The sequence below is a fragment of the Babylonia areolata genome, chromosome 30 (assembly GCF_041734735.1).
Source record: "Babylonia areolata isolate BAREFJ2019XMU chromosome 30, ASM4173473v1, whole genome shotgun sequence".
Taxonomy (NCBI): domain Eukaryota; kingdom Metazoa; phylum Mollusca; class Gastropoda; order Neogastropoda; family Buccinidae; genus Babylonia; species Babylonia areolata.
The window spans coordinates 10,169,714-10,193,553 of NC_134905.1; the positions used below are offsets into that span (position 1 = coordinate 10,169,714).

Consider the following 23,840-nt stretch of genomic DNA (forward strand, 5'->3'; position numbering starts at 1 on the left):
ACCCAAATGTTTTTCTTTTTACATAATAACTGATGTGTGCACGGTGATCTGGAAAGGGTGTGTCAGTTATTCGTTTTTCTCTTTGATATTTGCTGGCGGTCACTTTAAATGAACCGAAAGAGAATTTTCAGTTTGGGTTGAAGCAGACAACAAAGTATTTTGAACTGAACTGAAATGAATCAAATTACTACCTAGCATTCACACACATGTCACTTAGCCAACACACACACACACACACACACACACACACACACACACACACACCTTTAACTATACTGGCAACAATGTCTGACTCATCGTCATACGCACAGTTTCAGTTTCAGTTTCAGTAGCTCAAGGAGGCGTCACTGCGTTCGGACAAATCCATATACGCTACACCACATCTGCCAAGCAGATGCCTGACCAGCAGCGTAACCCAACGCGCTTAGTCAGGCCTTGAGTACATACGTACATACGCACAAAAAAGTACTTGTCTGAAACCATCCAAAAACTGTAGGAGATAACTGTGTGTAATTACATACCAATTAGACGTTAATTATTTCAGCATGCAGTTGATTGTGCAGTTTATCTCTTCAAATTAGTTATACTTATTGGTGTCCTTTCCTTCCCCATTCTCGTCATTTAAGGCGTGTAAATTAAGACGGAAAAGTGACAATCCAGTAATTTCATTTGTGGAGAAACTATATCTCATATGAAATATATTATTTTGACACTGTAACCGCTGCTGGCTGAACGTGACGATGTTGGTGCAATACAGTTAACAAGGAGAGGTGAAAGAATGTCATTTGACCCAGTTGCAATAAATAACCATAGAGGCAAGGTCTTCAAGACTCACTTGTGATACACTTTCAAAAAAAAATCTAATCGTTAAAATGTGTTCTATATTTGTTATTATAAAGCTTCGGGTTAAAAGAAAAAAAAAGTCCTAACGGCAGATTCGAACTCCGCGTGTTCGGGTGAGAAGAAACTGTCTTACCCATTACACTATCGTGGCGCCTAAACTGACGTTCAAAAATGCAATATTTAAACATGCTTTTTTTAAAGGGCGATAAATCGATTGCGGTATTCGCGGTGAGAACGCTGTTTAAATCATATTATTCTGGTGTATCTTGGGCATTCAAAAAATCTTTAAGGGCAATTTAAAATTATTTTTAGGTCCGCGGTAAAGGAGACGTGGCAATCGCCGCAATCACACTGCAACATTTAGCCGTTTTCTCTGGATCTAGATAGATGTACAAGTTTCAGTTAGTTACACCCCGTTGACACGGTCGATTCAATTTCTCTTTTATGTTCATTCTAGTTTTATAGTTTTAAAGTTGATATGAAAATTGAGTATTTTGTTAAACTAATAACACGTAGAACCAAGTACAAGTACTTCTAAACGTCGTATGAAGTGAACAGGACTTCATTTTGAGAAAAGTCAAGACTGGAAATGTTTACGTTTCATCAATTCAAGGGTATTAACTCACATGGTTTATTGTTTTTAACTGTGAATTCCGACTGATTCTGTGGATATTTTTTATGGCAGTTTGGGGCATAATCCAGTAAGTGATGAGGCGTTCACAAATCTTTCTCTGAATAAATATTTAACGGTCTCCTTCTCCAACTTTCCATCACATGTTATCGTGTATTGTCCATTGAATATAGGATTGAACGGGCAGGTCAAAAACTTGAAACAAAATGGCGTCGTTCGCGTTCGCGAAGAATATGAGCACGCGTTTTGAATGTATATAAATATGTGTACGCAATTGATTTTTGCTCATGACCTTCAGGGCTCAGCCAATAGATCTATAAAGTCCACTTGTCGTATTGATTTTAGTATTTTCCGAAAAAGACCACTTGGCCAATGAACATAATGAAAGCCCTGTACACTGAGAGTAAAACACACAAGCTTTTTATGTATTGAGTATAATTTCAAAATGTAATGTTTAAGATGAGAAAGATCCGTTTAAAGCAAATGAAGTCCCCTAGCATTAATTACAGATTAATTTCCTTTTTTTACTACCTGCACCAAAACGTTTGCAAAATAAATATAACTTCCATGCTCAGCAAAAGAAGTTCCTGTTTTAACAACAACAAAAATGATAATAATGACTGCTCTTGTTGTGTCAGAATATCAGATCAAAGTGCCAAGTTTAGAGAACAAAAAAACAAAAACAAAAAAAACAACAACAGTAAATGCAGTTTGCGTATAATTTGGCTTTTTTTTTTTTTTTTTTTTTTTTTTTGTGCCCATCCCAGAGGTGCAATATTGTTTTAGATAAGATGACTGGAAAGAACTGAACTTTTCCTATTATTATGCCCAATTTGGTGTCAACTGACAAAGTATTTGCAGAGAAAATGGCAATGTTCAAGTTTACCACACACACACACACACACACACACACACGGACAACCGAACACCGGGTTAAAACATAGACTCACTTTGTTTACACAAGTGAGTCAAAAAGAAACTCGATTTGAAAAGTCTGTTGCAAATTACATCATTTTGGATTGGGTTGTGTGTGTGTCAATGTGTAAGTATCAGGGCAGATTACTTGTATGGAGATGGCAAGAGCTGGACTTTCAAATTAAAAGATCCAACTGGTTTTATATACATGGGATATTTAACACTGTGCAATTGGATTCAAGTAAACACTTGACAGTTTGATCTGAACCCTTCACGGGGTATTATTTAGACGTTGTATTAATGTCATTTAAAAAAAAAATATTCATCACATATATTCCTTGTTTCTGAATGTTTATATGTGACTGCATGCTGATCAAATTAAACCCTTATTATCACAGCGTTCAGACTGAAACAAATAAGGTATACTGATGATATATAGTAGACCTCCATCAGCCCGCTTATCATCTTGTGTTTACATTCACATCGTCTCGCTTCTTGGATTGAACAATTGTGTTTACTTTCACATCATATCGCTTCTTGGATTGAACAATTGTGTTTACTTTCACATCATCTCGCTTCTTGGATTGAACAATTGTGTTTACTTTACTTTTTTTTTTTTTTTTTTTTTTTTTGTGTGTGTGTGGTTGTGTGTGTGTGGTTTTTTTTTGGTTTTTTTTTGTTTTTTGTTTTTTCCCAAGGCCTGACTAAGCGCGTTGGGTTACGCTGCTGGTCAGGCATCTGCTTGGCAGATGTGGTGTAGCGTATATGGTTTTGTCCGAACGCAGTGACGCCTCCTTGAGCTACTGAAACTGAAACTGAAACTGTTTACTTTCACATCATCTACCTTCTTGGATTGAACAATTGTGTTTACTTTTAACATCATCTCGCTTCTTGGATTGAACAATTGTGTTTACTTTCACATCGTCTCGCTTCTTGGATTGAACAATTGTGTTTATTGTCACATCGCCTTGCTTCTTGGATTGAACAATTGTGTTTATTGTCACATCGCCTCGCTTCTTGGATTGAACAATTGTGTTTATTTTCACATCGCCTCGCTTTTGGATTGAACTATTGTTATTATTACATTTTCTCACTCCTGGATTGAACTATTTCATTTGATATAACATTGACTGCGTTTCTGCTTGTTCTTCTTATTATTTAAAAAAAAAAATTATTACTTTTTTTTTGTTATTTCAGTGTTTGCTCTTCCATTGACAAGTACCTTTAATCCACACATACTGAACATAAAAATGACCACAAATCAAAAAGTATGGCCATCAAAAGAAGGTCTACGGATTGCCCATTTGAATATCAACCATGCAGTTAATAAAACTGCTGAAATATCCTCCCTACTAACTAACCATGGAAAGCCGTTTCATGTGCTTGGACTTTCAAAATCGATACTTTCCGAATATATCAGTGATGCTGACATGTACATCCCAGGATATAATATAATCCGAAATGACCCCACCAAAGCGAGAGAGACTGGTCTCCTTGTCTATGTCAGCGAATCTCTCACCTTCAAACGTCTACAAAATTTAGAGCAACACGATGTAGAATCACTGTGGATAGAAGTCAAGCTGAAGAACACCCCCTCAATTTTAATTGGTTTCTGTTATAGGAATCCCGCAGAACGGGTAAACTGGTTAAACAGATTTACTGCAATGATAGACGCTGTCACTTTAGAATCAAAGTAAGTTTACTTGGTGACTTCAACACTGACCTTGTCAAAGTAAATAATCAGTGGAATCAAACAATGAGTTTCTTTAATCTACATCAGTTAATCAATACACCCACCAGAGTCTCGCCCACAGACGCTCATAGATCACATATACACTTTCAATAAAATCAACATATTAGAGACTTGTGTTACTGTCTTTAACTCAGTGATCACTATCCAATTTGTGTCACATGGGGGAAAAAGGGGGTAAAAATTCCTCAACCAGGCCACAAAACAACAACCTATCGATGCTTCCCAAAATTCAATGAACAACGAATCAACTTGATAAGTTAAAATGATATTGTCGTGAAAAGTACACCTCAGTCAAGTTAAATATTCCACCCATAACAGTATTTGAAGTTTATAACTACCTTATCCATCTAAAACAGACAGGAGCCCGTGGACTGGATGGCATCGACAGCAGAATTCTCAAACTAGCCGCTCCAGTTATCACGGATACATTAACGTACATTTATAATCTGTGCATCAACAAAAACTACTTTCCGAACGCATTTAAGAAAAAAAAGTTATTCCTATTTACAAATCAGGGGACACCTCCGATCCTTCAAACTATCGGCCAATTTCCATTATTTCTGTGCTTTCGAAACCACTAGAAAAGCACATGAACAAACATATTTCTCATCACATTCGTGTCAATGACCTTTTACATCCAGCTCAGTCTGGTTTCAGAGAAAGAACACTCATGCCACACAGCATAGTCAATCTTATAGATGACTGGCTTGCCAATATCAGTGACAACAGATCTTGCGGTGTTCTATTTGTTGATTTCAAAAAAGCAATTGACGTGATAGACCATAACCTCTTACTTAGAAAACTTGAACTATATGGACTGGCAACCAGTAGTCTTAGTTTACTCCAATCATATCTCACAAACAGACAACAATGCGTGACAATGGGTTCATCAGTCTCCACGCTAGCAGCACTGGACTATGGCGTTCCTCAAGGGTCTATTTTATGCCCTTTAATATTCTCAATATACATAAATGGCCAGCCTCTTCATATAAAATCCGCGTGCAAACTCTTTGCGGATGATACAACAATCCACACATCCCATACTGATATCAACGCTCTTGCTAAAGACTTACAAGAAAGTACTAATGAACTCGTTCAAAGGACTGAACTTAACCACATGTCTCTTCATCCACTAAAAACAAAATGCATGTTGATCACCACCAGACAAAAGAGGCAAAACACTATCGATATGTTTCCTCCCATCCAACTTAAAAATGAACCTATTGAACAGGTTAGTGATCATAAGGTTCTGGGAGACATATTAGTCAACAATCTCACTTGGATTCCTCACATAACTTCCCTTCGCAAAAAGACAGCCCAGAAGAACCATCAACTGTCCAAAATAGAGCACTTCCTCGACCTCCACTCACGGAAATTGTTTTTTCAAGCACATATCCAATCTACAATAGATTACGCATCTACACTGTGGGACTCCGCCAGTGCGAATACCATGAAGCCATTACTAAATCTTCATAAACGGGGGCTGAAGCTGGTACTTCCCTATTGGACTCAGACTATAAACAAGCGAATATTCTCCCTCTAGTCCGTAGATTAGAGTACAACAAAGGAACAACAATGCACCAGATTATGACAGGAAATGCACCACCAACACTGATAAACAAATTCTCTGTAAATTCACCAAGGAATCCCCCAAAAGTCCATATCCCAATCCCAAGATTCGATTTATTCAAATCCAGTTTCGTTTACTCAGGCGCCACTTCATGGAACTCACTCCCAGCAACAATTAAACGACACCACTGCCCAACTACCTGAAAAAAAAAAAAAACAACCTTTCTCACCTTATGACAGTGTAATGTATTGTCCACTTTATTCATACCGATTGATTCTTGGTATGTACGGTTGCCCAGGTCCCCCCACTCCCCCACCTCATCATATTATATTGTACCCCTTTTTTATGTGTGTGAATTGAAGTATTATTTTATAATATTTCATTCGTTTGTAATGCATGCTACTTCTGTTTACTTCATTTCTTTCCATTAAATGTAGTTATATTCATGCAGTAGTTGCCAGTTGCTCCATTGTCAATTCGATGTATTGATGTATGTGTACCGATAAGCGTATAGTCCTTATTATATGTATGTATGTATATATATATATATATATATATATGTGTGTGTGTGTGTGTGTGTGTGTGTTGATTAGATGATACAATGCATGTTACTTTGTCTTCCTTACTGACATGCTGTTCTCTATCACATGTTCCATGTAATATGAGGTTATCTATTCATTAGTTGATATTGTTATTCTCTTTCTCTCTCTCTCCTTTGCCTGTGACATTTTTATTCTCATAGAATTTTATATGTTGAATTATGCTTCCTTTGGCAACGACCCCCCCCCCCCCCCCCCCCACACACACACACACCCCTCCCCCCGCCATTGCTATGTGTATTTTTTTTATTTATTAGACTTACTGTTTTATATTCACATTAGTATCGTATTTTTTTTAACATACACAATGTGTGCGTGAGAGAGAGAGAGAGAGAGAGAGAGAGAGAGTGTGTATGTGTGTGTTCTGGGTTTTTTTGTTGTTGTTTTTTTATGTTGATTATCAGTACCATGCTTGTGCCCTCCCTCTCTCTCTTTCTCTCTCTCTCTCTATCTGTGTGTGTGTGTGTGTGTGTGTGTGTGTGTGTGTGTGTGTGTTATTTTTACCATGCTTATGCCTTTATGTAGTATAGTATTCCCATTCCATGACTTTAAGTTTCAGTTTCAGTTTCAGTAGCTCAAGGAGGCGTCACTGCGTTCGGACAAATCCATACACGCTACACCACATCTGCCAAGCAGATGCCTGACCAGCAGCGTAACCCAACGCGCTTAGTCAGGCCTTGAGAAAAAAAAAATATATATATATAGATAAGCTTACATAAATAGACAAATAAATAATAATTTTGATATAAAAAAAAGGTAGTAGTAATGAAAATAATGATAAAATAATAATAATAATAATAAATAAATAATTAAATAAATAAGACAATAATGATGATAAATAAGCAAATAAATATAAAACATGAAGCCACACATTCACACATACACCCACACATGCATAACACATATGCCCCAAAACGCAGTTTCACAGATATGGAAGCACAGTCAAATACATATAAACGTACATGAGCTCCAACACACACACACACACACACACACACACACACCACAAATTACCCTGCACCTCCTCTACCCCCTCCTCCACACACTCATTTCTAGTCTATGTATCGCAGCTTCCACGGCACACACACACACACACACACACACACACACACACAAACAAGCACACGCACACACACAGATGACTTTAAGTAGCATTGTGTAGTGTATGCAATGACATATAGGCCTATAATGTAGTATTGTGTAGTGTAGACCCTGTTTCAGGGCGGGGACTGGATGAAAAAAAGCGCACCAGTGCTTATCTATTATCCTCGATAATAAAGAATTTGTATTGTCTTGTCTTGTCTTGTCTTGCCTTGTCTTGTCTTGATTCCAACCATGTTACCATGTGCTAGCCTACCTTTAGGCATTAGTATTCTTTTCAACATGTCAGTGACGAAAAGTGTCGATAAGCGGTTGTCGTTGTCGTCTCCACTCGTTCGACCATGTGCTTTGATTCAGAATTTTCCTTGGACTGATTGATTGATTCATATGGATACTTATATAGCGGTCGGAGACCAAGCTCTAAGCGCTTTACAAACACGGGGCCATTTACACAACATGCTGCCTACCTGACGGCTGCCATTGGATGATGCAGACATTTTTTGTTTGTTTGTTTGTTGTTGTTGTTGTTGTTGTTTTGTTGTTGTTGTTTTTTTTGTTACACTGATCGCCCAGATCTATTGAGATCACACTCAATGTTTACATCTTGAAGCATTCAATCAGATAATCTGAAACACAACTCCCAACGCTGAGCATACTTAACTGTGTCAGGCTTTCGTTATGTTCAATCGGATAACTTTGTAGAAGTCCATTGAGCTAGTCTTACCACTAAGTTATAATGTAGGCTAGCTAGCTAGCTCCTTTCATTCATTGTATTCTGCAGTGACTTACGTAATCTTTCAGGTTGCCAGTATTCAACATAAAAGCTATTTATATATCAAGCAGGTATTGTCACCAGTATAGATGACAATGTGATTACTGATGTTACTACTGTTAAGGTGTTAGTGTTTCACTTTCTTTGCACTGACCTTAAGTACTCCAAGTTGGTGTACATGAGAGTGACACATTTAAATGTGATTTCAGATCATGTTACAAAAGTGTCAGTTTAATTATTGCCCAATAACATCTAATATATATATATATATATATATATATATATATATATATATATATATATAGAGAGAGAGAGAGAGAGAGAGAGAGAGAGAGAGAGAGAACAAACACATCAATCTGTCAAATATTCCAAATTTTCGGAACGATCACGTTCCTTCCTCAAGGGATAAGTTGTTTACATGTTACCGGGTCACTCTTACGCAGCTATTATGACGCAAGCACGCCATGACGTACATGTTGTGATGCAATTTCACAATGCCAGGTTTCGCCCAGAGCCTAAATAATTGCAATTCTCTCTCTCTCTCTCTCTCTCTCTCTCTCTCTCTCTCTCTCTCTATATATATATATGTGTGTATGTATGTATGTATGTATGTATATATATGTGTGTGCGTGTGTGTATGAGAGTGTGTAATATAATGGCAATCATCATATAATATCGTGCTTTCCTAGCCAGCTAACTACGGCATAGTGCCACATGATAACTGATTCATTTGAGTTATACCTTGACACAATATACATTCCACGTGATCTGTTCTGGGTGTCGGTGAACTGTCAATAGCCACTTTTAGTACATCATATAAAGGTATTTGGAGTGTCATTTAATGTCAGTAATTCGTCTTCACTCATATGCATTATCTATATTATGTTAGTGCCAATACCAAACCAAAGGATAGTCTTTAGCATCATTTATGCCCTTTATTATACACATGCGTTACTGATATTGTACTTACATATATTCGTATATTTATTCGTTTGTGTATTTCAGGCACTGTCATCTACTTCTAAATGAAACTACTGTAGGGAAAACAATAGAAACTCAGTTCACCTTGCCTCCATAATATGTTCCTGCCTGGATTGGTCAACTTAAAGTTTACCCCTACCCTACTACCCCTAATATCCAATCTTCTTTCCACCTGACACCCTGTCTTAAACTTTCGGTTTGTTATATGTTTATCTATTTATTTATTTATTTATCTGTTTATCTCTCTCTCTCTCTGTATATATATATATATATTTATTATTTTTTCATTTATCTATTTACTTGTTATCATTAAGGGAAATGTAGTTGTGTAGAACCGTACCTGAAAAATGACGGAACCTGACAGAATCCCCACAGCCTGAAAGCTGTTTGAGATACCAGAAGCTACGCCCCGAAGTCTGTCGAAGTAAAAACCGACGGTGACGTTGGTGGCGGAGTACGTCAATCCTAAACCTACACCTGTTGAAGAAAAAAGTGGGTTAGTGGAAAGGTCTTGTTCCACGTGACTGTTGAGTTATTGTTTTGGCTTGTCATTTTGATCACAAACTGGTTTCTCCTCCACGGCCTCCACCTCCTCTGCCTCTTCTTCTCCGTGTCGTTGTTAATAATAATAATAATAATGGATACTTATATAGCACACTATCCAGAAATCTGCTCTAGGTGCTGTACAAAAACGCTTTGTTAACATAAAACATTACATCTATGTTACATACACAGACCAGAATGTGACTACACACACACACACACACACACACACACACACACACACACACACACACACACACACACACACTGCGTACATACATTTTAACATACATGTGTATCTAACAGCTACCCTAACACATACGCACACATAGGCAGGCACAAACGTACATAAACGCACGCACACACAATACACATTCATATACATGCATGTAGTTATGTACACATACATATGTATACACACAAAGTCAAGCACAGCTAACGCAAAGGAAGTGGACCTGCCACAATTGAACTTACTGCTGAGGGAAAAGGTGAGTTTTGAGACGAGATTTAAAAGATGCGAGGGAATCAGAATGACGGAGGTTATCAGGGAGCTTGTTCCACGTCTTTGGCGATTGAAAAGAAAACGATCTGTGTCCATAGGTCTTTCTTCTGATGTGAGGTATCCTGAGAAGTCGAATATCAGAGGAAGAATGGAGCTGGCGAGACGGGGTATAGATATGAAGGAGTTCAGAAAGATACTTGAGGCCAGATCCGTTGACTGCAGAAAAGGTCAGAGTGGACAGCTTATAGTCTATTCGATCAGAAACAGGCAACCAGTGGAGAGACTGAAGGAGAGGAGACACATGGTCAAATTTAGAAGCTCTGCAAATGAGTCTGGCAGCGTTATTCTGAATTCGTTGGAGTCTAACAGGTATTTGGGAAGGCCGGCCAAAAGAGAGTTGCAGTAATCCAATCTTGAGAGAACATAAAAGTGTCTTGGTTGCATCGGTTGAGAGATAGTGGCGGATAGAGCTGATTCTACGCAGTTCCAAATAGGCAACTTTACAGATATTCGAAATGTGCTGTTGGAAGGAAAGAGACTGGTCTTGGATTACACCAAGACTGCGAACATAAGGAGAAAGTGAAACAGGTGTGCTATTGATCAGAACAGAGTCAGGAAAGGAAGGATGTTGACGAAACTTCTTTGGACAGTTTATCATAAATTCAGTCTTATCATCATTTAGTTGCAGCTTGTTGAGAGTCATCCAGTCCTTTAGGCCAGCAATACACTCCTGTGTTCGAGTCACCAGTGCATCAAATTCAGCTATGGAAGCCGACTGATAAAGTTGTGTGCCATCAGCAAAGCTCTCATGCGACATCGCATGATGACTGATGACATCCGACATAGGAGCCGCATACAGCACGAAAAGAACAGGACCTAGGACGGACCCCTGTGGGACACCATATTTTAAGGCAGATGCTCTAGAGTATCTACCATTTACACACACTTTCTGTGTACAATCTGACAGGTAAGAAGTGATCCATGCTAGTGCAGTGTCACGAATACCAAAGGAAGTTTTAAGTCTGTTCAAGAGGATAGAGTGGTCGATAGTGTCAAAAGCTGCTGACAAATCTCAGAGACAGAACAGATATCTTATTCTCATCAAATCCCGAAAGCAAATCATTCACTATTCTAAGAAGGGCCGTTTCGCAACTATGACCACGTCTATAAGCTGACTTGTGGGAATTAAGTAAACCATTTTGTTCCAGATGAGCTAAGAGCTGAGACAATAATAACCTCTTCTGGCAGTTTTGATAAAAATGACAGATCAGAGACAGGTCGATAATTTTTCAAACAATTATGATCCAAAGATGGTTTCTTGTTGAGTGGACGTACAACAGCAGATTTGAAGCTTTCAGGGAAACAACCAGACAGTAAGGAAGAATTGATGACATGAGTAATATGTGGCAGTAGAACATCAGTACATTCAACCAACAAAGAAGACGGGACAGGGTCAAGCTCACAGGATTTCGGACAAGCGCTCAGACACACTGTCTTCACAAAATCTTCAGTGCATCAAAAATTGTTGGAAACAATGTAAAACAGGACCACTGTACACGCGTTCTTTAACGGGTGAAGAAGGAGACACAACAGAGTCAAGCTTCTCACGAATGCATGCTATTTTGCCAGTGAAGAAGTCAGAAAACTTTTGAGGGAGTTCCTGCACCGGAAATGTTGTAGGGAGAGGAGTGTTTTTCATTTTAACTAGTAGATTGTTCGTAGCGTTAAAAAGCTGTTTGGCTGTGGTGCATGCAAGGATTTTAGAAGAGTAGAACTTGACTTTGCCCTGTCAACAATGTTTGTTACACTATTCCTGGCTGTCTGAAAAATGTCCCTACTGACGGTCAAACTAGTGGCGCGCCAGTGCCTCTCAGCTCTCCTTCTCTGCCGCTTGGCCCCCAACATCTCTGGTCCCACAGTGTTGAACCAAGGCGACGGGGGACGATTGGAGATCAGGCGCCGAGTCGACGGGGCGTGCCTGTCGAGTACAGCGCGTAGGGCAGTGGATAGCTGGTCAGCAGTCGGCTCAAAAGGGTTATCAGTCAGCAGGTCAGCTTTAAATAAGTCTAAGTCAATTGAGGTCAGTGTGCGCACCTCCCTATACACACGGGGCGTGGGAGGTTTGGTGAGGTTCAGATGACACGTCACACTGTGATGGTCAGAGGACAGGGTGTGATCGACGGTGGTGGACTTCAGGAGGCAGTCCTCATTTCTGTGCAACACCCAATCGATGATGTGACCACGATTGTGTGTAGGCTCGGTTACAGACTGGTTAAGATCGAACAAACTCACAATTTCAAGTAATTTAGAGGTACTAAAACTGTGTGGTTGAATCAAAATGAAAATTAAAGTCACCGACAATCAGTAGGGAGCCTGGTAAACTTCTAAGAAGTCCGAAAACTGTTCTATGAACATCGTATCAGAAAGTTTATTGTTGTTGTTGATGTTGTTGATCTTCTTCCTCTTTTTCTTCCTCTTCTTCATCGTCATCTTCTACATCTCCCCTCCTTTGTAGAAAGAAATTTCTACCGAGCAGTCACTGAAAGTGTGCTAATCTTCGCTATTACTGTTTGGTACGGAAACATTTCCAGGGCAGAAGTTGCAGCCCTTAACAGAATCGTAAAAAACTGCCAAGATTACCGGGGCTGATCTACTTTCTCTAGAAGACATTTATTATAAGCGGCTACTCAAAAAAGCAAAATCAAACAGCCAGAACGAATCACATCCAGCTTTTGGGATTTTCGAGATGCCCCCCTCTGGTCGACGGTACAGCAGTATAAGGACGAAAACCAATCGCTTCGCCAACAGCTTTTCCCCCAAAGCAGTCTATGCCCTGTCTCTCGAACAAATCCAGTATGATAAATAGAATTGTGCAATCAACAACCATGTATCTTTAGATCTAGTCATCAGCTCCATCCACATGTAATATGCGGCTTCTGTTCAAACGTGTGTGTGTGTGTGTGTGTGTGTGTGTGTGGTGTGTGTGTGTGAGAGAGAGAATGTATTTGTGTGTGTGTGTGTGTGTGTGTGTGTGTGTGTGTGTGTGTGCAGTGCGTGCATGTGTGAATGTGCACAAGTTTTTGTATTGACATGCACTTGTATGAATCCTAACGTCCTATCCTGTGTTTGATTTTCTATGTGTGTACGTACCTTGTTATGTACTATCATCACCAATATTCCTTGTGACCCCGGTACACTTGGTAATAAAGACATATTCTGTTCTGTTCTATAATTGTGGGTTTTTTCGACGCGCGACCGGTTCCTACCCGTCTTTCGTTGTACTCGACTTTCCTGATCAACGATTCGATTGTCTGTATCTCTCAGGCCTGGCTGACTCCGGAATATATCATGATAGGAAGCGTAAAATACAGTTGTGCCAGGTGAACACAAATCTTAATGGATCTCAGTTGGTAAAGAGTCTCTGACTGTGGATACATGTACAAGGAAGCTTTCTTACTTTCTTCAAAGTGGATCTTACCATAAACAATAAAGAAAAGTGGTTCCGGGTTCTGCGACCTTTCATGCCTTTTTCACACAATGGTATCAGTTTGGGGCTCTCCCACAACTCCCATGCCTTGGACGAGTTTCTTTCGATGACTTCAGCGTCCACAGATTCAACCATCGATGGAGGGACATGGTGGCGGGCTCCACTTTCAGGGGATGTGTCATTATTCACCTCCACCCAGTGCACCCGTCCCCCTCCACCCAATGCCCCCCCCTCCACCCAGTGCACCCGTCCCCCTCTACCCAATGCCCCCCCCCCATCCACCCAGTGCACCCGTCCCCCTGCACCCAATGCCCCCCCCCCCCTCCACCCAGTGCACCCGTCCCCCTCCACCCAATGCCCCCCCTCCACCCAGTGCACCCGTCCCCCTCCACCCAATGCCCCCCCTCCCTCCACCCAGTGCAACCTCCTACACCACCCAGTGCACCCCTCCCCTCCACCCAGTGCACACCTCCCCCCCACCCCACTGCACCCCCCCTCCAACCAGTGCACCCCCCCTCCACCCAGTGCACACCTCCCCCCCACCCACTGCACCCCCCTCCAACCAGTGCACCCCTCCCCTCCACCCAGTGCACACCTCCCCCCACCCACTGCACCCCCCTCCAACCAGTGCACCCCCCTCCACCCAGTGCACCCCCTCTCCTCCACCCAGTGCACCCCCCTCCACCCAGTGCACCCCTCCCCTCCACCCAGTGCACCCCCCTCCACCCACTGCACCCCCCCTCCAACCAGTGCACCCCCCTCCACCCAGTGCACCCCTCCCCTCCACCCACTGCACCCCCCTCCAACCAGTGCACCCTCCACCCAGTGCACCCCTCCCTCCACCCACTGCACCCCCCTCCAACCAGTGCACCCCCCTCCACCCACTGCACCCCGCTCCACCCACTGCACCCCTCCCCTCCACCCACTGCACCCCTCCCCTCCACCCACTGCACCCCCCCTCCACCCACTGCACCCCTCCCCTCCACCCACTGCACCCCCCTCCAACCAGTGCACCCCCCTCCACCCACTGCACCCCTCCCCTCCACCCACTGCACCCCTCCCCTCCACCCACTGCACCCCCCCTCCACCCACTGCACCCCTCCCCTCCACCCACTGCACCCCCCTCCAACCAGTGCACCCCCCTCCACCCAGTGCACCCCTCCCCTCCACCCAGCACACCCCTCCCCCTCCACCCACTGCACCCCTCCCCTCCACCCACTGCACCCTTCTCCACCCACTGCACCCCTCCCCCTCCGCCAAGTGCACCCCTCCCTCTCCACCCAGTACACCCCTCCTTCTCCACGCAGTGCACACCCTCCACCCAGCGCACCCCACGTATCCACCCAGTGCACCCCCCCCCCCTTTCACCCAGTGCACCCCTCCCCCTCCACCCAGTGCACCACCCTCCACCAAATGCACCCCTCCCCCTCCACCCAGTGCACCCCTCCCTCTCCACACAGTGTACAACCCTTCACCCAGTTTACCTCCTCCACGCTCCACCCAGTACACCCCCTCCACCCAGTTCACCCCTCCACCCAGTACACCCCCTCCACCCAGAACACCCCACTCCCTCCACCCAGTACACCCCCTCCACCCAGTACACCCCCTCCACCCAGTACACACCTCCTCAACCCAGAACACCCCCTCCACCCAGTACACCCCACCCCATCCACCAAGTACACCCCCTCCACCCAGTACACCCCACCCCATCCACTAAGTACACCCCCTCCACCCAGTACACCCCACCCCATCCACCTAGTGCACCCCCTCCACCCAGTTCACCCCCTCCATCCCCTTCACCCAGTACAACCCACCCCCTCACCCAGTACACCCCCACCCTCTCCACCCAGTGCACTCACCCTCCACCCAGTACACTCCACCCAGTACATCCCGCTCCACCCAGTGCACCCCCTCCACCCAGTTCATCCACCCCATCCAGTTCACCCAGTACAACCCACCCCCTCCACCCAGTACACCCCCTCCCCCCAGTGCACTCCCCCCCCCCCTCCACTGAGACATAACAACATACCTGCAGTTAATCCAAAAGTGATGAATAGTAGAATAACGGAAGTGACGAAAGCCGTTGACGTGTATCCGACAAAACACAACAGTCCGCCGAGTACGCAGCAAGTTCGGCATCCGAAGCGGTTGATGATGTAACTGGCTACTGGAGCTGAAAATGTTCGATTTTTTTTTTTTCCCCCAAAAAAATGGAATTTTGTGAGGATGATCGGTGGTGGTGGTGGTAGGGGAAGGGGGTGGGAGGTTACGGGGGTTGGGGAGATATCAATGTGCCGTTGGGTGGTGGGGATGAGCGGATTATTAATAGAACAATCAGATGTTGATTATTGTTAATTAACATGTTAATTTCACTTTTGTTTCTCACGGACACACACCTTCAAGCAGTTGCTGCTTCCAATCAGCTAGTGTAACGGTACGTCAAAGGTATACAAACACAACTAAAGGTAAACAGACACAAAGACACACAGACACAACCAAAGGTAAACACACACACAGCCACAACCAAAGGTAAATAGACACAACGTTACACAGACACAACCAAAGGTAAACAGACACACAGACACAAAGCAAGGTACACAGACACAACCAAAGGTAAACAGACACAAAGACACACAGACACACCCAAAGGTAAAAAGACACAAAGGTACACAGACACAACCAAAGGTAAACAGACACAAAGGTACACAGACACAACCAAAGGTAAACAGACACAACCAAAGGTAAACAGACACAAAGGTACACAGACACAAAAATACACAGACACAACCAAAGGTAAACAGACACAAAGATACAAAGACACAACCAAAGGTAAACAGACACAAAGGTACACAGACACAAAAATACACAGACACAACCAAAGGTAAACAGACACAAAGATACAAAGACACAACCAAAGGTAAACAGACACAAAGGTACACAGACACAAAGATACACAGACACAAAGACACACAGACACAACCAAAGGTAAACAGACACAAAGACACACAGACACAACCAAAGGTACACAGACACAAAGACACACAGGCACAACCAAAGATACACAGACACAAAGACACACAGACACAACCAAAGGTAAACAGACACAAAGACACACAGACACAACCAAAGATACACAGACACAAAGACACACAGACACAACCAAAGGTAAACAGACACAAAGACACACAGACACAACCAAAGGTAAACAGACACAAAGGTACACAGACACAACCAAAGGTAAACAGACACAACCAAAGGTAAACACACAAAGACACACAGACACAACCAAAGGTAAACAGACACAACCAAAGGTAAACAGACACAAAGGTACACAGACACAAAAATACACAGACACAACCAAAGGTTAACAGACACAAAGATACAAAGACACAACCAAAGGTAAACAGACACAACCAAAGGTAAACAGACACAAAGGTACACAGACACAAAGATACACAGACACAAAGACACACAGACACAAAGACACACAGACACAACCAAAGGTAAACAGACACAAAGACACACAGACACAACCAAAGGTACACAGACACAAAGACACACAGGCACAACCAAAGATACACAGACACAACCAAAGATACACAGACACAAAGACACACAGACACAACCAAAGGTAAACAGACACAAAGACACACAGGCACAACCAAAGATACACAGACACAACCAAAGATACACAGACACAAAGACACACAGACACAACCAAAGGTAAACAGACACAAAGACACACAGACACAACCAAAGGTAAACAGACACAAAGATACACAGACACAACCAAAGGTAAGCAGACACAAAGATAGACACAACCAAAGGCAAAGGTAAGTTTTTTTTCGCAATACTTATACTCATTTTTCCAATTATGATAATCTTATTTACTGTTTCCATAGCGTCATTGTCGATTCGTTTATTTTGAAAACCAAACAGCACATCTCTTAATGAGAGTTGTATTGGTTGTCCAATAACACCATTGATGAAGTTTTCAGTGTTTTACCAGAACATTTTAACAGGGGGGATTCATGAAAGAAATGCTCGATGAAGTGAACATTGTCCCTGCAAATTGTGCATTGTTGTCGTTTACGACTTTCATTTTGTGCAGTAAAATATTTGTGGGATAAATGTTGTGTATTATCTTCCACTGCAATTCCTTCAATGTAAATTCCTTTGTGACCTCGTGAAGGATTGTCCATATCTGTTCGACAAGAAGCCAATGGCGCATGGCTTTATTTCATCTTTTTTGTGTGTATGGTCATGTAAGATTTGTAGAAAAGCATTTGGCTTAGTACAGTATTGTGTACTTCACATTCTTTTCTAGGATTAATGGTTGACTGGTTGTTTTGCGCGGCAATCCATTCCTTCCAACGTTTTGGGATGGCGTTAACTATCGCGTTGTGTTCAAATACAGTGTTGGCAGGGTTTTGATTTACTTCATTTTGAAGTTCTTCTACAGTAAGCAGTCTATATCCGTTAACTTTTATCAAATCTTTTATTCTTTCGATACCATTAATTTTTCCACTTTGGGAAAAAAAAGATATGTTGTTTTTTGTACTGTATTAACCTGTTGTTCCATAACAGTTGGTTACTGAAGTTATCAATATTTATATTGTCCATTGTGTCTGGTGTTTTATTTTCTAAGTATACACAGAGTACTTTTTTCCACCAAAATTCACTTTTAATACTTGTGATGAATTTTGATTCAGATAGTTTAATATCTATTTCGTATACATTATTGCTGTTTGCTGTTTTGTGAAAGTACGAATTATGAATAATGCTCCAGTTTTCGTCACTTGAATTATAGAGTCAGCCAATCCATTGTAAATAAAAACATGTTTGTAATTCATTAACATTTAACATTTTCATACCACCGTTTTCAGGGTTACTTTCCATTATTTTCTTTTTCAACTTTTCAGAAGCTTTTTTGTTTGAGAACTTTCTCTGCCAAAGAAATCTAAATAAAGTTATATTCATTGCTGTAAGTACTTTTTTCTAGGAGTCCAATTGATTGCAGAGACAACATCACGAAGCACGTCTCCAACAGTCTGCACGCAGACGACCTGGCAGTATGGACATCCGCTGAACACACAGCACGGTCTCCTACCGGCTTCAGGAAGTCGTCAGCAATATCGCCACATGGACAAAAGACTGGGGTCTTGAGCTCAACACCACAAAAACCAACGCAACACTCTTCTCTCTCTCCACCGCCAACGAGCAAGTCAAGCTGAAGCTCCAGAGACAGGTCTTGCCCCAGACGGATATACCAACATTCCTGGGCGTCAAGTTGGACACCCGCCTGACCTGGAGGCCCCAGACTGAGGAGATGGAGAGGAGGGGCATCCGCAAGCTAGCCCTGCTGAAGAAGCTGGCCGGGACTATTTGGGGAGCAGACAGCAGGCTTCTCGCCAGGGTCTACATGGGAGCGGTCAGACCCACCATTGGAGTACGCCTCAACCTCGTGGGGCACAGCCTCCAAGACCAACAAGAGCCGACTCGACAAAGTCCAAAATATGGGACTACGCCTCATACTTGGAGCCATGAGGTCCACGCCAATCCATGACATAGAGAAAACTGCTAACGTCGAACCCCTGGAGAGAAGACGCGACCTGAAAGTCCTGATGCAGGGAGAGAAGCTCAGAAGACTGCCCTCACACCACCTACACCACAGACTGGAGCAGCCCACCAAGAACCGTCTCAAACGTCAGAGCCTCAACCACCAGTATAAAGCACTCAGAGCACAGCATAGCGATGTTCTGGCGGCAAAAGGGAAGTCTTGCACTGACCTTGCCTTGCCTGATTGGAGGCTCGAACAAGAGATAGAGGCCACCATCAGCCTCAGAGTTCCTGGCATCACCACCAAAGACCAGCAACCATCTACTCTCAAGATCATGACTTTGGCCATGATAGAGGAGTCCTACCCATCCAGCTCCTGGACCCATGTATACACGGACGGATCAGCGGAGGAAGCCACACACAACGGAGGCAGTGGTGTCTACGTCAGATTTCCCGATGGAGAGCACAGCAGCATCGCACTCCCTGGAGGAAAGCTCTGTTCCAACTTCAGAGCTGAAGTCCTGGCCATTAAAACAGCAGCAGAATTCCTCTCCTCCTGTGGAAAGCCCTTTGGCAGCATCTCCATCTTCACTGACTCCATGTCTACACTCCAGGCCTTTGACTCCCCTGATCCTGGTCCACTGATCCAGTCCCTTAAGGCCTCCCTCGTAACCCTTACCCAAACAGCCCCAACGACCCTCCAGTGGGTGCCTGCACATGTAGGCCTCCCAGGCAACGAGCGTGCAGACCACCTTGCTAAGGAAGGAAGCCAGCTCACACAGCCAACCGTTCCTGCCACGTATGAGGAAGCAAAAACTCTCCTCCGCAGCAGATTCCGAAGAGGCTGGGTCACCCTGAACGGAGGCTACCAGGCACACCAGGACCTCATCAGGAGACACCAGACTACCATCTACCGCCTTTGCACAGGCCACTGCGGCCTCCGAGCACACCTGAAGAGGATTGGAGTGGCAGCCACATCCCTATGTGATTGCGGCCAGGCTGACCAGACCCCATCCCATATTCTCCAAGACTGCCCCCTGTATGAGAAGATGCGGCAGCAGTCCTGGCCTGGGGGTGCTGACCTCAACACCAAGCTCTGTGGGACGGTAGTCGATACTTCGCCGGACGTTCGAATTTGTGGCATCCCTCGGACTTCGACCCTGACTGCGTAGCTGTCGAACGCAAAAGAAAAGAAAAGAAAGAAGAGTTTTGTGTGTATTCAATTTCAGCCCAGAAAATTGCTCAAATGACTTAAGTATTTCTATGGAAGTACACATGTCCACATATCTTTCAGAAATAAAGTTGTATCATCTACTAATTGTTTAACCTTTAAATATGTATCTTTCTTATTTTGTCCATAGTTGGAGTTTTGATACCCGTTATTGCGCTATTCCTAATCTTGACGTCTAGAATGTCCACTGCAAGAACGGTGAAAAAGGACATCTTTGTCTGATTCCACAGTTAACACTGAAGGGTTCAGATAGCCATCCGCCATGGTTTATGGAACTTTGCGAATTATTGGAGAGCACAGATACCCATTTTTGAAAGTCATATCCAAATCTGAATATGTTAAAAGCTTGTAACATATATGCTTTAGATAAGGAATTGAATGCCTTAGTATAATCTAATGCTAACGAATACCCTGCTTTACCAGTTTTATTGACTCATTGTGTAAACAAACTGTCTATGTTTTAACCCGGTGTAACAGGCCAGATCTTATCCCTGGCTGGTTCCTGCTCCGGGTAAGAAGTAGCCTAGGCGTTGTTGTTTGGATGTATAACGGCCCAACACTCGGCTTATATCACAGATTAACATAAGTTTACATTTGGGCCAACAGCAAAGTGAGAGCTGTATTATCAATGGTTTCTCCAGTCAATGGGAAATAATTTACAGCTTAGTCTTTTGTGAAGGACTATGACTCTCAAACTATAGGAGGCAAAATTGCACTGGCTCTTAGTGCTGCAGCCTTGTGGGCTAGTTGGCCTTTGGGAACCATCCTAACGCCGACTGTCCTAAAAACCCTCCTGGCCGAGAGAGTGGGGATGTAACTTGGGCAAGACACTCTCCACTATAATCAAATTCTAGCCCAAATAGTCGGAACAGCAGTTGCCTCCTTTGCTGTTCGACTGACTATCATATATATGTATATATATAAGGTTTTGTAAAAGGACAGCTGTTCTTGTAAGATTTCCTTTTGGTCTGTAATAATTTTCCCCGCCTCATTACGCAATCTGGTGATAGTTTTATTTTTGCTTCTAGCTTTTTCAAGACTTGTGAAATATTTTGGTTTTCTTTTTCTTTTTCTCACCATCTTCAATCCATTTAACTCTAGCCCTTACTTCTGCTCCTTTAGCTTCATTCGTGTACATTAATTCTAAATAGTGTTTCGCTGTCAAATAATCTATCTGAAGATCTTCATTTTGAGGAGACAAGTCATTAACCTTTTTTTCCATTTCTTGAAGACGATTCTGTAAGTCCAGTGATTTGTTTCGATTTTCGCAAGCCTATGTTTTTTCCGAACTCGCCACAGAGATTTCTCACTTCAACTTTGCACAACTCCCATTTATCTACGCTGCTTTGATCACTATGTTCTAAACTAACAGTATCTAACAAAGCATTTATTTTTAACAAATATTTTTGAAGGAGTTGAATATGAGACTACGTGAAACTAAATCAAATGCTTTTGTATAATCTAAAGATAACAGATACCCAGCCTTGTTTGTATGATTTAAATATATCCACACATTACTGGTGATAACACGTCCGCCTTGGAAGTCAGAGGGCAGGGGATCGAATACCACACTCGCCATAATTTTCTTCCCCTCCACTGGACTTTGAGTGGTGGTCTGGGCGCTAGTCATTTGGATGAGACGATAAACCGAGGTTATATATGTTACATGCACTTAGCAAGCGTAAAAGAACCCACGACCACAATGGTGTTGTCCCTAGCAAAAAGTCCTGTAGGAATACCAATTTTGATAGAAAAAAAATAATACACATGCAGACAGAAGGAAAAAAGAAGAAAACGAAAAAAAAGGGTTAGTGCAGCACTGTGGCAACGCGCTCTCCTCGGCAGTCCGAATTCCACTGGGAGAAATACGTCGTGAAAAAAGTGATACAGTACAATGCAATAATATACAGTACAATGCAATTGGACATCACTCCCCACCTGCTGTGCAGACGAGAGCCGTGTTGACGGCCGCTGTCATGGCCACCAGAGTGATGGATTCGGAGTGGAACTTGTGCAGAAGCCCCGTGTACAGTACGCCAACAGAGTACACCAGAGATCCGTTCAGAAAATGGCTGCCAAGGGAGGCCACTAGCACTACCCACGCCCAGCCTCCGTCTGTTGGGTGATGACGTCTTCTGCTCATTCTGCCTGTGAGTGGAGGAAAAAATGATAACAATACTACTCATAACAATGATAATGATGATGATAACAACAATGGAGCGGTGGCCTGGTGGTGATGGGTCCCACAAGGAAGCAGCGTGCACGTGCATCATGTACGGACCGGATTTTCCACACCCCCTCCAGTACACCTTGAGTGGAGGTCTGTGCAACAAAAGGGTTGTCAATGCCATAATTCCGGAGAAAAATCTGCTGTGAAAGCAATACATCGACGCTGACAGAAAAAGGATGTCGCAGTACTGTGGCAACGTGCTCTTTCCGGGGAGAGCAATCTGAATGTTGTGACAACAACTAATGCAGTAGGTATACAATAAGAAGAAGAAGAATTTTGATAAATTAACGAAAATGATATAAGAATAACAAGGCTAATAATTCTAAAAGAAAAAAACCCAAATGTAACCAGCGTAACCCGCGCTCCACATCGGAAAATGTAAACATGGTCCAAATATATAAAATCAACGTCAATGTGAATACGAATGACTGATAACAAAACAGGTTGTTTTGTTTCAGGAAAGTATAGTTCTTTTCGAACAATCAGTTTTTGTGGTAAAAATTTAAATGATAATGGTGTTGCATACTTATGTAAAAATTGTCATGAATTTTTTTTTTTTTTTTATCAGAGAGAGAGAGAGAGAAGGGCGGGGGGAGGCAGAAAGAGATGAAAAGAATGAGACGGTTACAGAGACCAGCAGGGACACAAACGGGAAGATTTATATGAATAAATGAGGGGGCTGGGGGGGGGGGGGGTGACCATGTGTGTGTGTGTGTGTGTGTGTGTGTGTATACGTAGAAAGGTGATTGCCCTTTATGAAAGGGTGGGTACAACTATCACCTCTGTGCTCTCTTATAGGAGTGATGGCCTAGAGGTAACGCGTCCGCATAGGAAGCGAGAGAATCTGAGCGCGCTGGTTCGAATCACGGCTCAGCCGCCGATATTTTCTCCCCCTCCACTAGACCTTGAGTGGTGGTCTGGGCGCTAGTCATTCGGATGAGACGATAAACCGAGGTCCAGTGTGCAGCATGCACTTAGCGCACGTAAAAGAACCCACGGCAACAAAAGGGTTGTTCATGGCAAAATTCTGAAGAAAAATCCACTTCGATAGGAAAAACAAATAAAACTGCACACAGGAAAAAATACAAAAAAATGGGTGGCGCTGTAGTATAGCGACGCGTTC

General features: G+C 42.9%; 1 protein-coding gene across 4 annotated transcripts in view; it reads right to left on the reverse strand.

Annotated features, from left to right (window-relative positions):
- LOC143275513 (uncharacterized) overlaps nucleotides 1-23,840 on the reverse strand; it is a 69,954-nt gene that overhangs the window by 21,757 nt on the left and 24,357 nt on the right. For 2 of the 4 annotated variants that reach the window (XM_076579681.1, XM_076579679.1), the window contains exons 2-4: nucleotides 22,426-22,635; nucleotides 15,727-15,870; nucleotides 9,506-9,642 (exon numbers count right to left, since the gene is read on the reverse strand). In XM_076579681.1, the coding sequence (XP_076435796.1) occupies nucleotides 9,506-9,642; nucleotides 15,727-15,870; nucleotides 22,426-22,630 (486 nt within the window). In that variant the 5' untranslated portion in view covers nucleotides 22,631-22,635. Of the gene's footprint in view, nucleotides 1-9,505; nucleotides 9,643-15,726; nucleotides 15,871-22,425; nucleotides 22,636-23,840 lie in introns of those variants that run through there. The other 2 variants (XM_076579680.1, XM_076579682.1) reach the window with 2 other exon arrangements.